This window comes from Centroberyx affinis, unplaced genomic scaffold, assembly GCF_046629955.1.
Source record: "Centroberyx affinis isolate AG114_WGS23_722 - 3 ecotype Tasmania unplaced genomic scaffold, CSIRO-AGI_Caff_v1 ptg001049l_1, whole genome shotgun sequence".
Taxonomy (NCBI): domain Eukaryota; kingdom Metazoa; phylum Chordata; class Actinopteri; order Beryciformes; family Berycidae; genus Centroberyx; species Centroberyx affinis.
In genome coordinates, this window is record NW_027279603.1 from 164892 (window position 1) to 186639 (window position 21748).

General features: G+C 42.0%; 1 protein-coding gene across 1 annotated transcript; it reads left to right on the forward strand.

The window, feature by feature from the left end:
- The first annotated feature begins 628 nt into the window (after positions 1 to 628).
- On the forward strand, positions 629 to 21647 carry arhgap27 (Rho GTPase activating protein 27). Its single transcript, XM_071522974.1, has 19 exons — positions 629 to 781; positions 1210 to 1502; positions 1720 to 2629; positions 11305 to 11778; positions 12548 to 12787; positions 13887 to 13967; positions 14419 to 14541; positions 15453 to 15539; positions 16482 to 16549; positions 16746 to 16833; positions 17338 to 17439; positions 17694 to 17792; positions 18171 to 18276; positions 18557 to 18691; positions 19303 to 19401; positions 19489 to 19566; positions 19794 to 19925; positions 20080 to 20185; positions 20437 to 21647. The coding sequence occupies exons 3-19, from the start codon at positions 1787 to 1789 to the stop codon at positions 20612 to 20614; spliced, it is 3039 nt and encodes a 1012-aa protein (XP_071379075.1). The 5' UTR covers positions 629 to 781; positions 1210 to 1502; positions 1720 to 1786; the 3' UTR covers positions 20615 to 21647.
- The last annotated feature ends 101 nt before the right edge of the window (positions 21648 to 21748 follow it).

Here is a 21748-nt window from a genome sequence, read left to right on the forward strand (position 1 = left end):
TACATAGTCAACATTAGTGAGAAGTGGAACAGGCGGTCACGATATTTTAAGTTATGATTATGAGTCGTACATTAGAGGACGTCCAAATGTAGCAGGTCGACCATATCTTTTTTTGGGTTGTTTTTTTCTCGTGAAATAACAGCACATCACTTGTTACATTGTGTTTGAACCAAATCCGGCAGATGGCATAAGCTTACACCTAATATGGTGAATTGTTGCTTAAATGTCAGGATTAATCAGTGTAAATTATGAGCAGTGTGTGATTAATTAAGTTTTCTGAAGACCTCATTGTGATTTCCTTGACCCTAGACTGTCTTTTTTTGTGATTTATTTTTTATTGACATTTTTTACTGAAATTACTTATATTACTACTATATATATCACTGTTTTGTGATGAGAAAATGATTAAGCTTGTCCTACCACGCCTTCCATTCCACTTTATGCTAGTAAGATGCCATAAAAAGAGACACAGACAAGAATACATTGGGAAGTAGTGTTAAAGTCAAACTTCCCATTTGTCACGGTTTTGTATGTGTCACTGTGGCAGTCTCTTTCAAAGTAGCATAGACACGCACACAGAGAACAGGAAATGAGAAAGAAGCGGGCGAGTAGATACAAGTAAAGCAGCAGTGTGACTGAAAGTATAGGCGCTCCATAAACTACTTTACACAGAGACATCCAGTCACAAAGGAAATATCTGGAAAAGAACTCAGGCAAGTAGAGAAAGAGAAGATCATCCCATACTGAAGCCTCAGATGCTTTGGAAATCCACTGCAAACAGGTACTGCTGCTGACTGTTTAACTGCACTACTGTCTTTGAGTTGCACTTATGTCACTGACTTACTCTTTCTTTTTACAATAGTCATATAAATATGTCAAATATAAGGTGATATTGCAAGTTAAAATTATTGATGTGAACATTTAATTTATGAAAAGAGTCAAATAGCTAAGTAAAGTTTTTTTGAAATCATTTTATTATGATTGATAGACGATTCTTTTTCTTCACTTTTACATAACATTTATTTTTGCAATTCATACCTAAGATGGGAATGTTTTTAACGTGCAATAATGCCCAGTCACCTTAAAAATGGAGTGAAAATGTTATGATCTAAGAATATGGCCACAACAAAAACATAAAATTATATTTATTGCATCTGAAATAACACCTAGCCCTGACATTTTATCGTTTTTGTTTTATGTGTGATATAGGAATAAGCAAAGTACTGTAAATACTCTGAGAGATTCATGGATAACAGAGGGACCGATATGGGAAACTGAGATTGCCGGATGAAGTTGGACTGACGCTCAGCTGAAGTTGGTGCAGGCTTCCTGTTTTGTGGGCAGCAGCTTTGAGTATGCTGCTCTAGTGGTCTGTGAGCTTGGGTATAGCATGTTGTGCAGCAGATGGGAGAAACTTCCTGTGACTTAAATACTGTACACAGAAATAGAGACTTTTACCTTTGCCAGCCCATTGTTTGTGTCAAATCTTGAAACCAAATCTGGTAAGTCTGCATTCTTTTTGATGATAATGTCAAACACCAACATGCCATAGGGGACCAAGATGCAAATAGAGGGATAAGTATAGCATATTTCTATAGGTGGAAGTGCTTGACAATGAGCATTGAAACACTAAAAGATTCAAAGTCTCTTGTTGCTCTGACATTTTGTAATAGTTATTTTTGTAAAGCCACACCACCTTCACATTTCCTCTATTCCCAGCTTCAAGATGGTAACACAGTAACCATGACTGCACATTAACACAGAGGCCACAGAGGTGAACTGGAGCATGGAGCTTGTATCAGTGCAGTATGAATTTGAGTACAAAGCCAAGGATGGCCATCTTGTGTCTATCAAGCCCAATGAAACTTACATCCTCGTCTCCAAGACCAATGACCACTGGTGGCATGTTCGCAAGGACCGGGACACCAAACCCTTCTATATCCCAGCACAGTATGTGAGGCTGCTCCCCTTGCTCTCCAAAGAGCCCTTGGATATGGGGCCTAACAACTTGCAACCCACTGAACTTGTGACGAACAGTGAGCCAGTGGCTATACCAACCACAAGAGTGACGACTACGGCCCGTGTATCAACCAAGGATCCTCCAAGAGACACTTACCGCTTCTCCACATTTGGTCTCTGTGACAACATCCCAGATGTCAGGCCCTGTGAGCACACACAGACACTGATGGGAGGACAGACCTCCGCCACACCTGGAGATATCCCACATCATGTAAAGACACACAGTTCAAAAGAAGGCTTTTCATTTACCTCAGCACCTCTGGATACCAATAAGCAGCCCATCTACACACAACCTCATCCGCCACCCAAGGCCAGAGGTGGTCAGCGCCAGTCCCAGCCAGCTAGCTCTCTACAGGATGATCAAGTAGAACTACCAAACACCTTGCAATGCCAAATAAAAACACTGGGTGATAATGGTATGAAGTTCCCTGTGTCCAATGACTCTGATATCTATGAGACCATACCAGACCTAGAAATCCCAGACTTTGACATCCCATTCCCTGAGCTGCCAGGCTCTGTGGCTCCAAACAACACATCAGCATTTCAGCAGCAGAGTCTGGGCCAAAATGAAGATGCAGCTCATTATACTGATGTCTCTCCCAAGGACCAGGTAACATTTTTATGTAATATTACTTACCCATTGTATTCATGCTGTATTGTTGACTAAGGCATGGGTTCAATATATTGTCTTTACACGCTTAGACCACAAGGGGGCGCAGTTATATCACGTAAAAAATCAAGGTGGGCCTTATGTGTTAATGTGTATTTCTTCGGAGCCATATTTGAAATCTCTATCCAAACTTAATGACATATAATGCATAAGTTCACTTCCTGTTCTCAGGAAAATTGGATGACTTGCATCTAACTCCATTCTCCTTTTGATTATGAGTATCAGTCATCTACTTCAAGTGAAAATACTTGGGGATTATTATTTACTGTAGCCTATCTGGGCTTGCATTTTAAGGATAGGCAGAAAATTATTCATTGAAGAATCTGTGTAAAGCGTCAGACCCAGGGAAGGAAAAAATCAGCATATGACTTCTATCAGTTTTCCCAGAGGATCATGTGCTCAATAGATTTTACCAACTGAATCACAGACTCTATGATATGCAGGCAAGTAGGCTACTTTTATGATGTGGCATGATGAGACATGAGGGAATGAAGCTTTCTGTAGGACTTTGGATCTTAATGAAGGATTTATGGTAAGGTAAAGGACTATAAAATGCGTCAGTAAAACTCATTAAATGTTAAATGTGGGTTTTTTTGTGAGAGATCTATAAAATCTATGAGCGGGGTAGATTCATTGCCCTCAATTGTCAGGCAAAAAATGTACAGGATCCAATGCTGGCTTTAATTCATAAAAGGAAGAAAGGGGTGGCTTAGCATAGGTTTGCATGTTGGCCTGTTGGAGCTAGTCTGCAGACAACACTGCAAAAAATGCCCATCCTAATAAGTCGTTTAGTCTAACCTTGAATCTTACAATCTTACTTTTCTTAAAATGGGTGATGAAATCTGCCAGTGGGGCGAGACTGTCAAATTGCTTCCAATGTCAATCAGCTTGTTTAAGGAATCTTCTTGAAGTTATTTCGATACTAGCCTACTACTTCAAGATAGTCACATGTTTGGGGAAAAAAATGTCGAAACAACATTGGAAATATGTGAAATTATCTCACCCCACCCTTTTCCCCATTTGCTTCAAGGAAATTAGATCTCAAGAGACCAAATGACTTGCTAAGATGGACACTTTTTGCAGTGAAGGTCCCAACTTGGAATACCGTACTGGCTGAGTTCATAGTATCTGTGCCAGCTCATCAGCATATGAATGCCCGGCCGTCCCTTTATGCATACCATTTCAATGGGCAAGGGGGTAGCTACGTGAATACCTCACTAAAAGCAGCTGATTCAGGATAAACTGGAAACAGGATCTCAGTTTTGGTCGGAGAAAGTTTCTGCGGGTGTGGACTAACTTTTACCTGGTGTGTATGTATTTTGATTGAACATTTGGGTTCGTTATTTAGAGACTGGAGACTGAGAATCTGCTCTAGATTGGAGCCGGAGGGTCTTCTAACAAACATTAGAAAGGTCATAGGGACACCCACGTTGCAGTCACGACAGAACAGGTTAGAAACAGGTTGTATCGGCTGGCTGGCAGGGTAGGAAGGAGTTAATCAGAAAGTTGCCAGCCACTCCCAAACTGCTGCCTCCAGCTGCTACCTGGTTGCCCGAGCACCGATGACGTTCCGGGGAATTATTATGGCACCGCAGGGAGACGATGAAACATTTCCGAATATATAGTTCGTCTATTTTTCTCCATTGGATAGCCAATAGTTGATCAAAAACGAAAACATCTTTTGTTTCAGGTAAGTTTTAGCAGAGATCACCGTGGTTTCGCACCTGTTGCAAGGTTATGTGACGTAAGCGATGAGTCAAGTTGAAGGAGCAAGTTTTTTTTTTTTTATAAGATTACAATTTAGGCTCCATTTTAACTAACTTTTGGAAAGCACATTCTTGGCCTGTAATGGTAGAATCGTCTCGCCAGCTCAGTGACTCACTGCCCAGTGATTGTGTATGCATCATAACACTCTAATTACGAAAACACATTTGGAGGGGGGCCTAAACTGAAACAAATGTGTAGTGATACTACAGTTTAAAATCAATATGTGAATGTGTTTTAATGTAAAACTTGCAAGTTATTATCCGTGTGTTTTTCACTTTGCACTGGGGAAGGATGAATGAGCGCCTCATTTTCATTGGCCAGACACTGAGCTGCTGCAGCTCGTGTAGACGTGCCAGGACCCCTCAAGTGCACCAATTCTTACCCCACAATGGAGGGCCATCTCCATGGTGATGTGTGGGGTTTGGCCTAACTCACAACAAGCAGGGCTTTGGTGCTTTGGTGCCAACCGTGCCATGCAGTTGGTGTGTGTGTGTGTGTGTGTTTGTGTGCATGCATGTGCATATGTAATGTTCAGAACCAGCAATTAGCCCAAATGTAGGTCACTTAATGTGCAGGGTTGAAGTCTGGATGTAGGCTCTGCATTGGTCTCATCTGGAATATTAAGTTTGGTATCTGGATGAAGGCAGATAAGCAGCCATCTTGTCAGGCTACCTTGTTATTATTTGGGGCTTTTGGTATGGGAATCCAACATTTTGCATTTAGCTTTTACTTTACAAAAGATATATAGAGCTTTCAGAAAAGCATGCATGAATGCATTTTTGTTGTATGATGATGTCTGCTAACAGTAATGCTCGGGCTTATCCTTTAGACTATTTTTAGAAGTCTTTTGTTGGTAGTGGCACCATTGTGTTCCAATATAAACATTAAATCTGTACTCCTTGAAAGAACCTCTCCCAAAGGTGCATGATGAATATTGAACACATTGATCTGTGGATCTTTACCATTTAAAGCGGAGATAGTTGCTGCAGGGGGTCCAATGTCCCATTGATCTTTGGCCAGAAAAAGAAAAGTGGACCCTATACGTTTTGTCCTCCAACACATATCTCAGCCCCAACCCTTCCATAGTTTTGGCATGTTACACTGATCAGCTGACTGTTCTTCCATATAATGATTTAGGAGAGGCACTGGAAGAACCATAGCTTCCTCAACAGCACCTCACCTCCAAGAGCACAGCAAGTCTTGCTGCTCTATGGAGCAGACTAAATTAAAAATGCCAGGAAACTGCTCCAACAGGTAGTGTGAGAGTGTAGCAGCCAGCACAGCACCTCTCTGTTCTTGCTTGTCTGACAGAACACAGGCGTTCAGGGGACAAGGACAGGTGAGTGCAGCTTTAACTACCTGCCTTCATCTCCACCGTTCTTAGTCACATTGTAGAAACTGCTGTGATTGGGGAGGATTTATTGCCATGAGAGAGTTTCTGTTGGAACATTCTGTCACAGTTTGAACTTTTACAAACAGCCTGTGCATAGCCCAACTTCATGCACACTTTTAATTTGAATTGTTGATTGTATTTTGAGGATGCACCTTATTCATATTTTAAGATATGGCATTGGAGAAAGTTGGGCAGGCCTAAAAGAAGGCCTCAAAAGTATGTTTGAACATAAGAAAATGTCCTTGTTTGATACAGGATAGTGCAGTAGTGCTTATGCTCAACATTAATCAAGACAAGAGCGTGGACAGTGGAAACTAATGATCAATCTATAGGGTCTTGAGTGATACTTTTTCATGAGTTGCATGACTCATACGCTTACTATAGCAAGGGTATGTCTTTTGCGTTATTATTGTTTGTTATGAATGTTCTTTAAACTTGTAGTATGTGCTTCGTTACAGCACCTGGGATTTGTCTTACTGATCTCATCAGTCAGCACGTCTTACATTGTATACAAGGGTATTTTTCTGCAATCATTAGTGGACAGCAGCAAGTTCCCAAAACCAAAATCACATTTGAAATCACAAATATTTCAGGCAGCTGTATTCAGCAACTGGAACTTGTTTTTAAATTTGTTTGCACCATGCTGTATGTTGACATTGTACCTGCACACGGCACAGTGGGTTGCATATTTTAGCATTTCCTTGGGGGTGGCATCTTTACAGAGGCCAGGGTTTCAATTTTGCACAGTTGCTTCAGAAGACAGTTCAGCAAGTGGTACTTCATTTTTTCCCCCTCCTACACAGAATGCTCATCTACTACAAAGTAAGAGTGGGAGAAGTCTGTCATCATTAGTTGATCATATCAGAGCAGGTTTGTACCTCGGGATGCACAGAAAAGTGAGAACTCAGCCTGAGGCGCAAAGATAAGGATGTGATAAGCCCTTACACGTGTTAAAAAGCGGAATTCCACATTGGGCATCTCTGGAGTAATCCAGGATTCTGGGCCATGAGGACTGTGATGTAAGAGAGGGGTGGAGCCAGATTGATTCAATAGCTCAACTGTGTGTTTTGTGGCGTGATTTGGGCCCCAATTTGCGACTCCATTGTTTGATTGGATGATTGCTAATGTGGTTAAGTAATCAAGCAGATTGCTGCTTCATGCATTGCTGAAGGCAGAGTTGTCTATTTTGCGCTTAAGGATTATGGCCCCAAAGCATATTTGAAAAATTTGTTCTACACTAGGATCTCATTGCATGTTTTAAAATTTGGGATGCTGCAGGTATTAACATAATTATTTGCATTTTTTGAATAAAAAAGCTGAATGCAAACATTTCCTCATAGCAAACAAACAGTGCTGTAATGTTTGGAAGAGGTCCTATTCACCAGACTTCGACACATATCTCTAATCCCTACATAACAAGGTAATGTGTGCGAGGCCTTCCTCAGGTACATTTGAATAACAAAATACCTTCTGCTCAGGCACTCTAATATTCAGATAAAATGTTTGGATTGTTCCAGGAACTGCAGATCTTAGCCATCACAGACAGGATACACATTGGAACTTAAAAGGCAACAAGGCAATAAAAAGGCAATAACACAGGAGTCACCCACTAGCCTCAAAAAACAATTTGACTATAGTAGAGATGAATGGTTTCTGGTGTTATCCCTAACCCTAAACCCTCCAGATAATCAGCCACACATTGCACTCTGCTCTCTATAGACTAGCTAATGTTGTCCCATGTAGGAGGAAGTGTTGATTGATCAACTATCCCTTCAACTTCCTGTTTCAAGCATTCGCCCCAGATTGACTCTGCAGTTTGAACTTCAGCTGATGTTGGATCAGAGTAGTATCCTGTAAAAAGCAGCTCCTCATAACATTATGGGAAATTATTGCTTCCCTTTTTTCATAATGTGCTGAGTAACCTGCTAGTACAGGGTTAAAAATTGTGCACTGTGTAGAAGCTGCTGGAAATGTAGAAGAATAGAGCCGACCCAAAACAAACTACAGTAGCCACTGCATGCGGACACTCGCTGGGGGAAATAAGATAAACCAAAAGTCGTTTTCAGTAGCCTCTTTGTTCTGCTACATTTTCTTGCTAATTAATTGAGTTTGCCCCTAAAGTAAAATGCACGTACTCTTTTAAAAAAGTTGTTTCCATGCTGACATTTACTTTTTTATCATTGGCAACACAGGCAGGAAATAGGTTGAACTGACCCGTGAACTCTGTCTTGCTTGCTCTGTCTAACCCTCCTCTCTCTGTTTCTTTTTCACTATCTCCTCTTTTTCTCTCTCTTAGCGCAAACAGACACTTACGCTGTAAGTGTACCACCCTCTCCTGCACACAGGCATGCGCAAGCACAGACACAGACAGACACACACACACACATCTCACCCACTCCTCACACAGTCCCTTCCCGCTGTTATTGTAACAGAGCACACAGTTCTCCTTTCTATTTGGGCTGCAACTGTCACAGCTGCTGTGAGAGGAGGATGTGTGCACGAGGGCGTATTCATGTGTGTTAGGATGTGTGTTAACCCTCCTCGTCCAAAGTCAGTTCAATGCGGTCGCATGCTTGAGTAGTACAGTTCTGTGTCGTTCTCCAGTTGGCTGTATGGCTCCACTCAATGGAACAATATAAATATGGTGGATATGTACTCTAGTGTCTGCCCAAGTCACCGGGCCAAGAGGGGCTTGACTCTGCCCGTGGCACCTCAGGTACGTTCATACCCCAACGTCAAACTGCAGCGCTACACTTTCAATAAATATGTGTATTGAGGAATGATGACCTACAGTAGTGTATACTGTATACTATACAGTATGAATTGTTGGTCTTTGTGTCCAGGCTACATGTCTTATTTTGATAACTGTCTTGCTTCCTGCTTTGTGTAGCCTTATGCGAATGTCACTTCAGCACTTGTTTCTTTTCCTGTACCGCATAAACAAGCTAAAGAGATGATGGAACTGACATAGTGCTGCTGTCGCATAAAAGCGTCACAATTCCAATTTTGATGTTTTAGGGGCTCATATAACCCATTAAAAACCTCACGTATTTTTAAAAGTGCATGGAAACTGTCTCAAACTAAGTCCTGAAAAGTTGATCTTTTAAAAAATGCATTTTACATCTGACAGTAGCAGGGAGAGACTCAGTGTTCTTCTGACACTCAAATGGTTTTAGGTCAGGATTTGACAGTTTGTCACTGTTGCACCATGCTGTTTGTTGACATTTACATCTGCTCTCAATCAGTAATTGTGAGCATGAACAACTCTCTGTCAAAGCTAGAGATGAGAACTACGGTGATCTGAGATGTCATACTATACATCCTGGAGCTGATTCAAAATGGGAGAGTGATTGAACTTGAAGCACAAAATGTACGCTTTTCTCCAGAAAATCACCTGTGTTCTGCCAGTAAGACAACAGTCACCTTTGCTATCATTTCCAGTTCACTTTCTGTTTACAAGTTCTAAGCTGTGCACTGGTATGGTGTAACAGTTTTGGGCATGGTGAAACTTTTGGCTATGGGAGACAGTTGTCAGTGATCAGTAATAGACTGCCAAGTATACTAGTGCATAGGAATGCCATAATTATGTGCATGCTGGAAACCAGTGGTGTCCCCCTCGAAGTCGTGATGTGACAATCCAACATGCCTCTGCATCATAGTGCTTGTTGACACTGACATAATTACGCTATGTAGTTTTCCTTTGATCGGGTGTGTGTTTTTTGAGTGCTGTGTTGGTGGGGCTTGATCTTTTTCCAGAGTATGGGGGCATTCCACCACAGCTGGCTCAGAGATCAATGATGCAACTTTCTCATTTCCCCTGTATCCGTCTAGTCATAGTGGATTGTTTATAATCAATCTGTTTCAGGGTCAGTTGTCTGGTTGTGCGTATTGATTGCCTCGTGGTTATATTGAGATCAATAATGAGGCAGGCAGCAAAGTGATGACACTGAATAATCACAAAATGAAAGGCACGCAGTTGATCATGAAGTAGATTATGAAGAAACTGTCTTCTTACCTAGTAATATTTGGGGAAGTTTGACTCATATTGACCAAGTGACTTCTTTGTAAACTATCTTGTACAATGTCCAATTATCTTGTAAGCTTACAGCATATAGCACCGCGTGGTGATGTCCAGATGTAGCACAGACAGACACATGATTGAGGTCCTGGTAAATATAGACTATGGGGGAGGTGTAGAGAATAAGAGGTAGGTTAGAGTGTAGTGTGAAAGAGGCAGCAGTCTCTGTATCTGTGCCATCATGACGGCGTATGCAGGGCTCTGCAAGCCGGTATATCCCGGGACTCTAATGGTGAGGAGGAATCGTCTCAGTGGGACACAGGTGAGAAGAGAACAACTTAGAGAAAGATGAGATTGTTTTTATTTTGGTCGGGGGGTCATTTCAAGTGTGGAGCCGCAACTGTGACGATAGCCACTGCATCAGAGTTTCAGGACTGTTGAGGACAGAGGCAACCATTCATTTCACTCAGTTTCACTCTCATTGGCATTCTTTAACCAAATTAGTTGTGATGATGGCGTCTATTTGCATATGGTGTACCTATCATGCAGCAGGTTAAAGCATGTGAAGCTGGTTTTATGAAAGTGACGTCTTTGAGATTTCAAGAGTTCCTTTCACTAAGGAGAAACTGGAAAAGCGGTTATGTTAGGTCCAATTTTACTTTATTGTTAGATCTCTCTGAAAGTTGCGCAGCACCACAAGCCATTTTTCATACTGGCAAATACAAAACACACACTGCAAGAGTGTTATTCATAATAGGACATATAGTGGCTGTACAGTTTGTAGCTTGGACACCGTTTGCAGTGGGGCAGCACACCCAAAGATAGTGCTGATGATATTGGTGGGGTTTAGCCTAGTTCTGAGTCCTGTGCCGTTGGCTTGTGGTCACTTGCTATTTCTGTATTTCTCTTGTATGATAGTTTATCCTTTTTTTTTTTTTAGATCTGGCACTCATCATAGATATCTGGCACTATCTTAGCAAAACACACAACAGATAGGCACACAGCTGTCTTTTTGGCATTACTGATAGAGTTGTAACCTTTGGACACTTAACACTCATCATTTTGACTGTATAATGTCACAGACAGAACTTCTTTGTGGGTGTCTGCAAAAATAAAGACGAGAATTAGGTAATGATCATTGTTGTAGGAGGAATACTTCTGTGGTTTGTGTTATTCAGCTGTAGGCTACTTCCTGTGCTCAATGTGATCCGGAAGGCTGACACGCTAAGAGCTATAGTAAGAGCAGTGGGCTGTTACAGCTCTTTGTTGATGTAAGCAGAAGGCACCACTGTTTTCAAAAGCCCAGAAGTGACAAGTGAAATATAATACTTGTTTTTTCCCCACAAAGTCTGTCTTTACAGTTGCACACACACAGTACATATAGTAACTTTAGTGCTTGACATCTGCCTTACTATACTTTGTTTGTCCATTCCACAGGTGGAGAATGAAAGTCTCCAGTCAGCCGTGTATGTCAATGTAGCGCAGCTCCGCCAGAGTATCTCCGAGTCTCCCCCCTCGGCTCCCTCGTCCTACTCTCCTTCCTACCTAGACCCAGAGGGATGGGAGGTGCACGTTGACCAGGAAAGTGGACAGGAGTACTACTACCACCCCTCCACGGGGCGCACCACCTGGGACAACCCCTTGCTAGACTTCCCTATAGACCCTGAGGCACTTCCCACAGAGGAGCCTTGTTCCCCCTCACCTTTTCAGTCCCCTGCCCTGTCCCCGTCCACTGCCTCCCCCCCTGGGTGGAGCACTGAGTGGCAGCAGTTGGTGGATGAAACCAGCGGTCGCCCCTACTTCTACAACCCAATGTCCGGGGAGACGTCTTGGGAGCCCCCAGAGCTGCTGAGCCCCTACCCCCCTCTGATGGAGCCTCTGGGTGCACACAGGCTTCAAGAAGATGGGCCGGTAAGGGCTGCCTGGCTGTTCTACTTAACCACTCTCTGTCTCCTGTTTTAGCTTCACCCAGGGGAAAGCTGCAAATACAGTGTGCTTTTAATGGAATTAAATCTCCTGCACCTACATAGCAGACAGGACTCATTTTCATTAGGCAGGAAAAGCTCACAGATTGTCCCCCACAGCACGTCCTTTAAAATAACTGAGATATTTGTCCTCATTTTTAATTAGCTAAAAAGGTTATACAGGGTTACCACTGATCATGGAATCTCTGGAATATCATGGAATTTTGAGAGTATTCCAAAGAGTCAGGGATTTATTTATTTTTTTGACAAAGTGCTCTGGGAAAGTCAAGTTCTCCAGTATATTTCCCAAATTGTTTCACACATTCAATGCATTAGATGGTTTTCAGCTTTCAGTTTTCACACAACTGTGGAGGAAACCAGACTGTTTGCCCCAACCTTTGTGAGCTAAAAAAAACATTGGCAAACTGGAGAAGAATAAACGTTTTAGGTCATGGAAGCACCCTGACTTAGTTTTGGAAAGTCATGGAAAAGTCATGGAACTTGCCACAGTAGGAACCCTGTTTAGAAATATACTATGATTTGGTTGAAATTACTCAGTGAGAATTAGAAACTTTAAACACTGAAAAATGTAATTGAGGAGTCTAGTGTCCTGTCTGTGGTCTTTATGCTACACTGACAACTGTATTTTCACATTTGTGTGTGTGTTTGTGTGCACAAATGTAAACACTGTTTTTTCATCATGTATGCCTCCCCAGCCTCCTCTACCTGAAGAGGACTACCCCTCAGAGGACTATCTACCCACCGATCTACCTGATGTCCAGGAGGAGCCCCTCGCTGTCGCCCCTCCCACTCTCCCAAAGGAGTACACCTTCAGCCATGTGACCCGGGCCATCATCCCCAGAGCCAACCTGGACCGCAGCACCCCGGCCGGCTGGATCCTCACCGTGGACCCCGATGGCACCTGGGTGTTCAGCAGCGAATACTCTCAAGAGCAGGTAGCTACAAGGCTTGGCTCATAATTATGAGTATGAGGTGAGGGCAGGTGAAAGGGTGTGGCATTCCTAACCCTAACCCTCTGTTATTGGTCTCAAATCCAGTTAAAAATAGCCTTAGCTTCAGCTTTTAAAACACTTAAGCGCTCTTCAAAATAGCTATCGCCGATGTACCTTGCATTTCTTTTGTTGTTTGGTGTATTTTTCCTATACCCACGAATAACTGGCCAAATGTAGACAACGTAACGTCAAGTTGAGATTTTTCCAGCACAGCTACAATACCATCGAAGAGGAGGCAGAGATAACCCTAACCCTAGACCAGAATGCAATGCAGCCACACGACATGTTAAGTTTTGAGTAACCAACCCAACTCTCGCCTTTTTCTGTCTGGAAAATCCTCCTCTCCTGCTATCCTCTCCACTATCACCGTTATTGCTCTCTCCATCTGCACGTACTGAATGCAACACGTTCAGGGACGTTCCCTGGGGGCTGTCGAAAGGCATTCTGGGAAATGTAGGAAATCACTAACTGAAGCAGAAGTAAACGTGGCAGGTTGAGGGTAAGTGGGTACAACAAAAAGATGAATTCACTTCATTGCAAAATAACTCCTGGAATGCATTGAGGCTGGATCCAAGGCTGGAATTTTCCTTGTTTTTGAGGTTTGAAAAGTGTCTTATCTCGGTGAACCATTTTTCTTGCATGAAACCAACCCCCCTTCATCCAGATATGCATTCTGACACATCTACTGTTTTTTTCACCTTCCATGTTTACTTTTGTGGAAAAAAAGGTCAAACGAGGAAGGAAACGAGTACTAAAAAGGTCAATAAAAGTCTAAAATTCAATGTAGAGAATGAATCTCCAAATCAGTGAATGAATTCCCTCGATAACTACACATTTTAGGAGATTTTTTAAGGATAAACAACAATATACCTGCTCCCTTGTGAAAACCAGGTTGAAGGAAAAATATTAGATGGACAAGCTTTTTATGGCTTTTTATGTTATTGGCTGGATTCAAATGAGTTTACTTTCAAGCCAGTCTATTGAAGAAGTGAATATTCTTAAAATTTTTGTATTTAAAGGAGACATCTGTGTTTTGTAACAGTGGATCAAATCGCTGGATGATCGAGGGCAGACCTACTACTACCTGAGAGACGGCTCCAAGTCCCAGTGGAACCTGCCTGAGGTAAAGCTCTGCTCTACTGACGCTTATCAGGGTAGAGATTTTTCCTTTTGTTGTGATTTTAGGCTTTTTAGACACACCACTTCCAGTTTAGATTCCTTTTTCTGATCACATCTCAGACTCTGGGACACAATGTCAAACACTGTCCATCTCAACACAGTTCATGATGCACTCCTATTCATGAACCCTGATAAATATACACAAACTTTGGTTGAAACTGTGGTATGACTGAGTTGGGCAAATTAGTAGTTTCAAATTTACTCATGTCTGGTTTTTGATTAAAATAACATGCATCACAAAGGAGCCATAATGAAAACAAGTCTTTGGCTTTTTTCATCCCTAATTTCAAATGTTTGTGTTTTAAATAGTCTAAACTAACCTAGACTAAACTAAACTGGACTAAACTGAACTGACCTAAACTGAACCATATATTCTTGTGTTTTTGTCCCTCCAGGCCCCTGTAGCTCCGGGCCAGTCCAAGGTGGGGAATGGTGTTGAGCCGGACAGTGTGTCAGTCATAAAGAACTGGAGACACACCATGGGACCTGCACAGCTCATCTCAGCCCAGGAGGATGGGGTGGGCACGCACACACACACACACACACACACACAAATACATACCCATGCACTTGTATGCAGACCTGCACGTACATGCTGTATCACACACACACACACACACATACACACACACACACACACATACAGGGTGTGCCAGCTGGCTTAAACAGAAAGTTTCAGTCAGGCAGAAGTAGTGAGGGTGAGTCTATGTATAACACCTGACACTCCCAGGTTTTTTGAACCCTTATTTAGCAAGGCAAATTGACTGAGAGCACATTCTTATTTAAGGCAATGGCCTGGAGGCAGAGCTGCGGAAGGAGGGAGTGCTACATACATACAAACACTTGGGAGTTGCTGAATACAAATAAAGTCTTGTACTTTTGCCCACTGAGCAGCTCAGATTCAGCGCCTTGCTCAAGGGCCCTCCAGTGGTAGTTGTTCAGGGAAGGACTGAGTTTCTTCCACTTCAGTTCTTTCTCCTGTATTTTACCAGGTCATATGGGTATCTGAAACCATGCCCTTTGAATGAATATCACTGTCCTTTCCCTTAACAACGTCTGTCAACGTGCCCTTGAGTAAAACACTTTCACTGGGCAGCTCCAAGGTCTGAATGTGTTTAACCACATTAATGTGAACAAGGCCATTGGTGAAAAAGAGCATGTATGATCAACAAACTGTCCCTGGGTGAAATGAAGGTTTAAGCTCTCTTGCCTCATCATTTGGGCTTCTGTTGTTTCTTAAATGAGAGGGAAAGGAGGGATGAAGAACTGAGGAAATCTATCCCGTTTCCCTTCAATATTAAGTGCCTCTTTGTCATCAGCAACTACACTAACAGAGATTTAGGGTGTACAGTGTACTGTTAATTCAAGTAGAATAGCCTGTGACACTATTATACATCCTAAAATGTCCTCCCATTCTTTTTCCCATCAGAGGTTTATCCCGACTCACAGGAGGAACGCGTCCGACTACGGCAGCGACAGCTCCAGCACAGGAAACTCCCCGGAGACGCACCATCACGTGAGTCGCCCCCATCTCCTGCCTGTCCAGTCTGCTGATACTCATTACACTAGATTAGCTCCAGGCCCTAAAAAATGACAGCTCTGTTCCCAGTCATCTGTGAAGTTAGTGGAGTACTGTGACCAGCCCCCTGTCTGAATGGTGTTCTGTGTCTCTCCCTGAAGGCTGTTGGGTTTCGGCCCTGGAGAAACCCCTATTATCTGACCTCGCGGTGGCTGCGCTATAATGTGGGTTGTTAGTTTAAGCACCCATCTGAGCTTGCTGCATAGATAGCATTGTCTATCTATGACGGGCCAGAGGTGTAATGTAAATTCACTCAAGCAGCATTTGTTGCACTGGAACATATGTGTTTCATTCCCTGCATCTGTTAGAGTACAAGAATAATGTTCATTGGAATCATCACGTTTCCCATTTACTGATGGAGGGATTTTCCCTGTTGGGGTTCATGTTACAGCCAAAGTGTCAGCCTGATAAACCTACATATTCACCATGTTGTCACAGTTCACTACACAGGACATACACAGAATAGGAAGATTCTGCTGATTTGCATATATCCAAATGTTGATTAGTGGCATAGATCAACAGCACAGCTCTTCTCCTCAGCTAAGTACAACTGTGGCTTTTCTTGTCACAATTCAACAAATAGTGAAAATAATAAAACATCTGAAGTCCTGTAACTATATGAGGTGTGTACGCAATGAATAATTGTGTACACAGTATAATGGAGAAGTTTGGTTACCATTCTTAGAGCAATGTTGTGAATGTTGTTGAATACAATCCTCACTCATGTTGGTGTCAGTGACGTATGTACTCAACATTGCAACCAGAATTGTGTGTCCATCATGTCATCACATACTCAAGATATCTTAACTTTATTAATAATCCTAACAATTATAAATAGTCTAGAAAACACTGAAATATTGTGATGTGCTGCTTTTTCAGGTGCAGAACTTAGAGAAAGCTGGAATTCTCAACAAAACAAAGGTGTCTGAAAACGGTAAAAAAGTAAGGTAATGCTAAACCCCATTTACCTCTCAGCAGCATGACAGCAAGCTATGAAGTTCTTGTGTGTTTGTGTATGTGTGTGTGTGTGTGTGTGTGTGTGTGCGTGTGCATGTGTGTGGTGTCATGTGTCATCCCCCCACTGCCCATTGGACTCTCTCCCTTGCTTTGTTCTGTGGTGATAATGGTTATCCTCCTCTTCAGGAAAAACTGGGCCCAGTCATGGACGGTCCTCCACGGAGGGGTGCTGACATTCCACAAGGACCCAAAGTCTGCAGTGACGGGAGCCTCGGTACAAGTTACACTTCGTAATACTGGAGGGACTCAGTGGAAGGATGAGAAAAGCGCTCACCCAGCATTGATAATAAACTCTGACATCACAGCTCTTACACTTGCATATGAGCTTGTCACTGGGGAGTCTGCATTCCTGCTCATGGTGCATTCTGTACATTTCTGAGGGAGGGCAGGGTTATAACTGGGCGGGGGTTACGGAGAGAATTAGCCTTTGACTCTCCTTTAAGTGTTTCGAAGTTCGTAGACATTGTCTGGAAAACTGATTCATGCAGTCCACAGTTTGGTGTCGCGTTTGATATCAGAGGAAGTTAAACGTTAGACATTAGCCCGGCGTTAGAGGCCGCAGCGTGCGGGATGTCGTGGCACCTCTATGAAGAGTGACAGCACAGACAAGCCCTCAGGTTATGAACAGTCAGGGACAGTCAGAGCTTTGTTTCAGCGTCTCATTTCTTGGAATGCGGTGCCGTCAGTTTCATAAACAGCTGTATTTTTCTCCGCACAGAACAAGACCAATCAGATCGTCCCAGAGGTCACGGTGGACCTGCGAGGGGCAGTGATTGGCTGGGCCTCTAGAGACAAATCCAGCAAAAAGAATGTTTTAGAGGTGTGTTTATTTGTTGCTGTGGAACATAATACAATATATGACATTGGTAATTGTTATGCTCCTCAAATGAAACATGATTTCTCATGATTCTCTGTCCAATAATATAATGATTATTGTGAGTCAAATGAGTAAATGAGACTGTCTCCAGTTGGTCTAAATGAGTACTGTGAGTCAGTTAACATCTTTGTTTTCTTTGCAATACAAAGGTTGTTTGATAAACTGTCCTCTTCAATGTCTAATTTTCTCTCACCCAGTTAAAAGGCAAGAATGGTGTGGAGTTTCTGATACAGTACGATACTGACAGCATCATCAGTGACTGGCACAAAGTCTTAGTGGACACCATACGACAATTTGTGAGTCCTTTCATTGAAACTTGACACATGGCTCAGTGGTTGAGACTTCCTTGATTAATATGCAGTGACTAGTAAAACTGTTCAGACCTGGGCCAGATAGTATAGTAGTACTTGCAAAAAAACCATTTACAAATGGAGGCGATTTATCAGCATTTGTACAATTCAGATGGTGTCGAGTTGGTCGTCAATCACAGAAAGTATATTAAATTGACTTTCAGATACTTTTCTGATCTGATACATAAAGCAGATTAAAACAAACGCTGAAGATACTGTTTGATTCAGGTTTGACATTGTTCTATCTATATTGTGCAATCCGCTATTTCTCGCTTCTGTTTGGCTCATTTTGCAATCATGTCTGTGCTTGTGCATTGGTGCCAGGAGTACCAGGACCATCATTCAGAGGAGGAGGATGGGGACTTCAGTGAGAAGTTGTCTAGCACAGAACGAGATGACAAGTCTGGATCTGTCATGGACAAGCGAAGAGGTAAACTGAACAAACAGGCTGCATACATTTTCCTGAATTGTGAAAGCAACCCATGTCTGATTTATCTGTGGCATTAACGGTGTGATTAGTTTGATCCAGTTAAATATATTAGGCCAATCGAGAGTTGGGATCATAACCATTACAGATGTGTCATAATTGGTATTTGACTAAGAGTTTTAGCTTGAACACTGCTGTTGGTGTAATATGAGTAACAGAAGTGTACAGCCACTACTGTTTACTGCTATTACGATAGGTATTCATTACAATCCTCCCCTCCCAGCCTCCAGGCCAAGTGTCAACAGCGCATCGAGCTCTGCAGGGGAAACAGACCAGAAGAAGGTTCGCACCAAGCTGATGAAGTTCCTCATGAAACGCCCCACACTGCAGTCCGTCAAGGAGAAAGGCTACATCCGAGGTATGCGATTTCACATAGGGGCGTTTTTCTTTCCAGGCTGCGACTGGTTTGAATGGGAACTAATGGAAAAGCTACAGTCTGCCAGTCTCGGTCTGCCAGGCTACAGTCCCTGAATCTCACCTTGCCTGACACTTAGCATTACAAAATGCCTTTATGATTATGTTTGGTATAAATCTGCAACTATACACATGTTGTATAGTGTTTTGCAATGCACATACTACATGCCTATACTTTTTCTGTACATATATGGCTGTAGTCTGTGAAGTCTGTGAATACAGTGCACACTTTGCACATCATGTATATTTGCTTAGAATTTACATATCTATTTTCTTCATATTGAATTCATATATACTACCTAACGTGTTGAAATTGTTGGCTGTGTTTGTTTATATGACCCCCATTTGCTATATTCTTGTTTATATTTTTATTTTTCTCTATTATTCTTCCATTCTTAGCTGTATTCTATTGCTATTCGCCACTGCAACAACCCGGTTTCCTCACCGGGATCATTTCAGTTTCATCATATCTTGTTTGTTCCTGGTATTTTAATGACTTCTGTTTTGGCAGACTGTCTGTTGCAAACTACCATCCTGTGTTCTAATTCCCTGCAGACAATGTGTTTGGCTGCCATCTGGCCACACTGTGCGCTCAAGAGAGGACCACAGTTCCCAGATTTGTGGAGAAATGTATCAGAGCAGTGGAAAAGAGAGGTAAACCATCTTGCTTATGTTATTGTCTGAATCATATTACTGTCTGCAGTATAGCAGTGACTGACTGCTGCTGATGTTGGTTCACAGGTTTAGACATTGATGGAATCTACAGAGTTAGTGGGAACCTAGCTGTCATTCAGAAACTACGCTTCAAAGCCGATCATGGTAAAGTATAAAGTGCTTTTCAAAAGTTTACAACCTCTATCAGATCTTTCACATTTTGCAAACCTTCAAATTAAATCTTTTATGTATTTCTAATGCAATGTAATGTGTGTTTGACCAAAGTTGTTGTCAGTCTCCTCACACACTTCAGGAAAGTGGAGGTCACATACTGCATGGCATGGCGCCCCCTACTGTGCTTTAATGGGCTGTGTTCCTATTGTGTTGAACAGAGGAACTGGACCTGGAGGACGGCCTGTGGGAGGACATTCATGTCATCACTGGGGCGCTGAAGCTGTTTTTCCGAGAGCTTCCGGAGCCGCTCTTCCCCTACAGCCACTTTAATAGTTTCATCGCAGCCATCAGTAAGCAGATGTTTGGGTCCCTACTGACGTTAATACAGCCGTTGTTCATAAATATAGCAGATATCTACATTAACCCTAATTACACCTTTGGTATATGGAGCTAGAACCTATGTGAAAATGTGACTGAAAATGTATTATGATCGGCTTGTTCTAGGAAGTGTTGATTACAACGCAAAAGTGTCTTACATGCGTGATCTGGTCAAATCTCTCCCTCCACCAAATCATGACACCATGGAGCTCCTGTTTGGGCATTTACGCAAGTATGCTTAATGGTTTTTTGTTATATAATTTTTACTTGACCATTGTCTAATTTCTGCATGTTTTCCTTGACATAGTTTGAGAACTTATAATGGATAATTAAAAGGTGATGTGAGAATGGAATTGAATTAAGTTGAACTGAAATTAAATTGAAATCTAAAATACATCAGAACACAATTACTCACCTTAGCTGCAGGACAAAAACAACAAGAACATTTTGACTCCTCACATCATTATCTCTCTTCTCTACTAGGGTCATTGGCTATGGGGATGACAATCGTATGACTGTGCAGAACGTGGCGATCGTGTTTGGCCCGACGCTGCTCCGGCCGGAGATGGAGTCGGCCAACATCACCATGCACATGGTCTTCCAGAACCAGATAGTGGAGCTCATCCTCAATGAATATGAGCACATCTTCCATACCAGCTAAAGCTAAAGCAGTCATAAGCCTCCTGTGCAGACCTGGGCGAATATATAAATCCTGTCAAATGACTTGAGGAGTGCTTGATTTAACTTTTCATGCACTTGAACAGCTTCTTAAGTGAGACATCCCTCGCAAGTTAAGATAAAGGGCTCTTCACTTTTTTTTTTTTTTTTTTTGCTCAGAATATTTGAAGCATGTTTAACCACTATTTTGTCCAGATTTACCCCACTGGAGGCTCACAATGTTAGAAATGTCTTTGGCAGTATTGTAGGATTGGAAAACAAGCCGCACCATGTAGTCAAGTCCGGTTTGGTTTCCCATCTCAGCTTCTGAGATAGTTGCTTAAGTGGAGGAAGGACTATCTCATATTGCTCTCACTCCTTCAGTTTTCTTAATCTGACATGTCACTTGCTGCAAGATTCATTTGTTTTTGTTTTGTTTTGTCAAAATTGCAGTGATGATTGTAGCGTAATAGAACCCAAGTCAGACCTGGAAAAATGCATTAATTTTCTCTTTAAGAAACGATCAATGAATGCTTCCATCTTTATTTTAGAAGATTTTAATGACTTTTACATGTTGTTCTGGATTTGAAGTTACAGTATATCATACATGGCAATAACTGAGGTTGTATGCTAATATTATGTGTCCTTTAAGACTCACTTTTACCCATGAAGTCTTTTATTGTAATATAGAAATGTATAAAAGAAATATTAATACCAACGACTTGCTGTGAAGTAGACACTGACCTAGCCTACTTGTACAACTTATAGATTCTTTTCCACTGGATTGTAAGACACCATTTTGTCCCAATCATGCTGTACTTGAAGAAACTATGTATAATGACACCATAGAATGATAATATAGTGTTACGTTTTTGAAAGTCAGCAGTAAAGGCAGTGACAGCTCTGGCCATAGACAAGAAAGGTGGATCTTACAAGAGATTTTTGTCCTGTAAATAGAAATAGATAGCATATTTATGCTAAAAAAAAAGATGCTGTAAATGCACGAGTTTGCCCTGAATAAAAATAACTTTGTTAAAAAAAGCAAGAAGTTGTTTTGTCACTCTTACGTAAAAGCTCTTGACAGTGGGTGAGGAAATTGATGGACGCAGGTGGTAAAGTCAGATTTTTTGGAACACAA

Excerpts from the sequence above, each read along its gene's own strand:
- arhgap27 (XM_071522974.1), top strand. The coding sequence starts at position 1,787 with ATGGAGCTTGTATCAGTGCAGTATGAATTTGAGTACAAAGCCAAGGAT. Across the intron at positions 15,540-16,481 it reads CCCCGGAGACGCACCATCAC|GTGCAGAACTTAGAGAAAGC; the intron begins GTGAGTCGCCCC and ends CTGCTTTTTCAG. Across the intron at positions 18,692-19,302 it reads GGAGAAAGGCTACATCCGAG|ACAATGTGTTTGGCTGCCAT; the intron begins GTATGCGATTTC and ends AATTCCCTGCAG.